This window comes from Pollachius pollachius, assembly GCF_949987615.1.
Source record: "Pollachius pollachius genome assembly, chromosome: 10".
Lineage (NCBI taxonomy): Eukaryota > Metazoa > Chordata > Actinopteri > Gadiformes > Gadidae > Pollachius > Pollachius pollachius.
Genome location: NC_136943.1, coordinates 8,335,683 through 8,339,933, shown reverse-complemented (window position 1 = coordinate 8,339,933; position 4,251 = coordinate 8,335,683). Strand labels below are relative to the sequence as shown.

At 38.0% G+C, this 4,251-nt stretch overlaps 1 protein-coding gene across 1 annotated transcript; it reads left to right on the top strand.

The window, feature by feature from the left end:
* Positions 1-1,705: 1,705 nt before the first annotated feature.
* On the top strand, positions 1,706-3,276 carry glod5 (glyoxalase domain containing 5). Its single transcript, XM_079745219.1, has 4 exons — positions 1,706-1,783; positions 1,965-2,117; positions 2,262-2,417; positions 2,496-3,276. The coding sequence occupies exons 1-4, from the start codon at positions 1,727-1,729 to the stop codon at positions 2,613-2,615; spliced, it is 486 nt and encodes a 161-aa protein (XP_079601345.1). The 5' UTR covers positions 1,706-1,726; the 3' UTR covers positions 2,616-3,276.
* Positions 3,277-4,251: the final 975 nt, after the last annotated feature.

Genomic DNA, 4,251 nt, shown 5'->3' with positions numbered 1-4,251 from the left:
GTGGGACCATAATCAGCCCTTTAATACCCATTAATGCACATAGGTGTATTGTTTAAAATCCTTTCAGGGGTTCACATTGTTTTACTGTTAAGATGGATATGACATAGCAATTGAGTTCATAACTTTATTAAATAATAGTTTCCGTGTCTTTGTGTGTCTCCTCAGAGATGTATCACGTTCTTTATAAGAATTGGCGGATATGGAACATTTTGAGGCAGGGAGAACTAGAAGGCCTGTCATGTGTTAATTCCTTCAATGTGTTGCTGTCCTTGCTCTATTGTTAAGAGGGTGAAGAGGCTTAAGATTTAGTTTCAGGGATCTTGTTCATGTCTTTTGATGGCTGCACCTGTGTGCCCCCTTAACGAATCATCACATTTCTTTCTGACCTTTTTTGATTTTTATCTTGGAACATTTCCAAGCATCATGTATCCTCTGGTTTATTTGTCCACTTTGTTTCCAAAAAGTAGTCCAGTATTTTTGCTTTTACATTTGTAATTTACTCATTTTATTTACATGTTTTAAGCATTATTTATTTCGGAGTAATGGGAATAAACCCCTGGGATCAGGTGGTTCTACTATAGCTGTGTCTTACTGTTATTTTGGGATCTTATTGCATCTTTATACACTATCAAGTACAATTATTTCCATTTCTGCAATTAGAGATGTTCCAATACATGCATTAATTAACACCAGGTTTTAAAATAAGATGTTTCTTTATTACTAAGGTCAAGTATCAAGAGTAGGTCAGAACAAGTATTTTCCATCTACTTTCTGCAGAAACATACATTATGGGATGTTTCCCGTCACACGTGTTGGTTCTCTTCAATATAGAAGACTGTTTTCAAACATCTCGTTCCCATCACCTTGATACTGCCATAATTCTTTGTAGCTGTGTAAAAAGAATGTATTGGAAATTGTTCTCAGACTTTAAAATAAAGTAGTCTGAATCGGTTAGGCATAAAGTGCTATTCGTGTATCTCTAGCTACATGAAATGAAGTGTCGGTAGGCCTGTCCGACTGCCGGTTGGGTTCAGGTCTTACCTCAGTGTACCATTCTTCCATTCCTAACCTGAGATGTTTTGAGTGTAAAATGTCTTCCTTCCGGAAGACTCTTAAGATGTTTACTCACTCTGTTCCCGTACTGCTTCACGTGTGAATGCTCCATATCTGGAATGTCGGTGTGCAATACTTAAAGAAAAAAACACGAAACCTGAAATTAGATAAACACAAACCATAATATAAATGTGTATAGTATTCCTTAACTATTGTAGACTGTTAAGATCGCTTAAATAAATACTTGTTACTTTTTGTGTGTATTTTGTTTCAATTAGTTCTGAACGTGATGTGATTGGAGGACGGTATGGTAATATATTTCCACATGAACTGGCATGTTTTACAGTTTCATATTGGGAAATGATAAATGCTCTGCTATATATAATTTGACAGGTTTTCTGTGGAGTTATTGATTAAGCGGACATAACAATTCTGGTCTTACTCACAAAGCAATTGGTAGTGTCTCGGAAGGTGTTGGTGTTTAACATGCTGATATATTCATAATTAGCCTTCTTATTAATCCTGCTGATATGGCCTCACCAATGCAAATAATATGGAGGCTTCTGCGTTCTATATCAGGTATAACCTTTGAGCCGTTACCAGATGTAGTGTATTACGGTAATGTGCGTTGTAAATTGCAGCAGCCTAATAAGGAAGTGAGTAAGAAAAAGAGATGGCGCTCCGGACGATTGGGAATCGTTTCTCTAACTTATATTTGGCCTATGTCAAGGTATGTTGAGATCAATTGATATCTTCAATGTGGTCTCATTGATCTAATATTAATGGGTCAACGTTGAAGAATAATACATGTGATGTACATTTGAGAAGTCGACTCATACATCTGGGTAATAGCTATGCGGTTGTGTGTACAGAGTACCGTAATTGCTGCATTTTATTTTAATATTGTGTAGACCCTCTCTACGACAACATTACAATGCCGACCTCGAAGTTCGTGTCCCGTTGAAGTGAGTCATCTGGACCATTTTGTCCTAACAGTGAAAAGTGTGCCGGACACCATCAACTTCTACTCTGCAGTGCTTGGCATGAAGGTGATCACCTTCAAGGTATTGTGTTTCGGGTATAAAGCTACAGTTTATTTAATTTCCACTAGGGGGCAGACTCTGATTATTAATGAAAGGAGTTCTTCTCAAACAACAGACAGACATGTGTTCGTATCCTATCACAATGCGAGTCTCTTGTTTCAACAGGGGGATCGTAAGGCCCTGGGTTTTGGACAACAGAAAATAAACCTACATCAAGTTGGCCAGGAATTTGAACCCAAAGCCAAATTTCCGACCTCAGGCTCTGCAGACCTCTGTCTAATTACAAAGACTTCTTTGCCTACAGTTGCTGCACACCTGCAGGTATTGTCCCTTTGCATATTGAAGGATGTAGTCTGTAATGTGTCGACATGTCATATTCACCTCCTTTTTCCTTTCAAGGCATGCGGGGTCCAGATTGAGGAGGGCCCAGTGGAGAGGAGTGGAGCCGTGGGCAGCATAAGCTCTCTGTACTTCAGAGACCCAGATCACAACCTCATAGAGATCTCCATTTACAAGTAGGCACGTCATCACGAGAAAAGCCCTACTTAGAGAATCATCCATAAAACTATAATGCTAATCAAAAACATCAATATTTCTGTTTGGGATTTCTCAATAAAAAAAAATCTGATATGTATTTGTTTTGGCATGGACTTTTATTGTTACATACAATAAAAGCCTAATGTGGTGAATGAGTTGAACCAGACAAAGACAAAGGCAGACCTTTCCTTTTGTTGATTTGTAGTGCTTTATTAAACATGGGAAGTTTTCTGGTAGTGACAATGTAGACCTAATCGTCAATTCCAAAAAGATTTTATTAAGTTACTTACCTGAAATCTGCGAAAGACGTGAATGTGAAGGCGTATTATAACACACGGACACAACAATGGTTTACTATAATTCATTCATATAGGGGTGCATTAGTTCCTTCCTGGCAGGTGTGTAGTCACTTCATTGTTGTAAGCGAAACATAAATTATGAATTGTGTTAAAGGTTATAAAGGGATCAAGTTTAAGGTCTCTCACCAAAAAAAAAAAAGGTGACATTACAATCCTTTAATCTGTTCATTTTAATCAATGCTTTGATAAGAGAGATGGACGGTGATTAGTTTGAGGGACAATATAAAGCAATTTAGTTTTGTGACGTTTATGTTTCCTTTGAAAAACTGCACCTGTGTGCCAACCAACATAATCATCACCATTCTTTCTGAGAAAATTAAAGGACGAATGAATGAATGAAGATGAATAGAATCCTGAAGATTCCTTCCAGGTCGGCCACTTTGCTTGATTCTTAAGATAGATAAGGCGTATAACAATTGGAATTTCCTGTTTATTTAGTCATGGTTTCAGTGTCTTTTTGAACAACATATCATGTTAATTTTCAGAAAATAATATTAGGAAACTAGGTGTACTCTTCAAAAAACTTCAAGAGGGGAGCATTGCTTTATTGTTATGGGTTGGCTTTAATTTTGGGGAAAATTATGATAGAGCTACTATTTCCAGATGATCAGTTGAAACCTTCGTCACTGTATAACGGTGAAAGCCAACACGTTCTCACACTCGTAGGCTCCAAAGATTCCATGATCTGCAATCTGTGTGGCACAGGAAGTCTGTATGTCTCCCAGCCATATATGGACATGGCAGCAAACAGTACATCGGCATTGTTCACAAATTGTAAACAATCTTCACAATATGTACACATTTTGTTGTGGCTGATAACATCTTGCTTTGTGGAGTATCTTGAGTACAGTGAAAGATGTAGGATACAGCTCATATGCAGTGCCATTGAGAGTCAACGCGATGGGATCAGGTTGTTAATGGCGTGAAGCTGTGTTTTACGCACACAGGGAGAAGTGACGTTACAATAACACACCCTAAACATACATTTTGTTGCCTTAACTTAAAAAAGTAGTTGTGTTGCCTAAACATGCCCAAAACATTTTCGTTTTTTTTAAAGAATAGGTCAACTAGGTCTTAAAATAATAGGGGGCATAAACGGCGGTGAGTGTCCTGTGTTTGATCCATTCATGCACCACAGCATCCTCCATACCATCACTGCTCTTTTTACCACCTCACCTTACGATTACTATTACACCTTAATCCTTTCTGATACAGGTGGCTGTCTAGGAAAAGGCTTTCAAAAATGGCGTGCTGGAAGG

Coding starts and splice junctions, on each gene's coding strand:
- glod5 (XM_079745219.1), top strand. CDS start 1,727: ATGGCGCTCCGGACGATTGGGAATCGTTTCTCTAACTTATATTTGGCC. Junction 1,784..1,964: donor TATATTTGGCCTATGTCAAG/GTATGTTGAGAT, acceptor AATATTGTGTAG/ACCCTCTCTACGACAACATT. Junction 2,418..2,495: donor CAGTTGCTGCACACCTGCAG/GTATTGTCCCTT, acceptor TTTCCTTTCAAG/GCATGCGGGGTCCAGATTGA.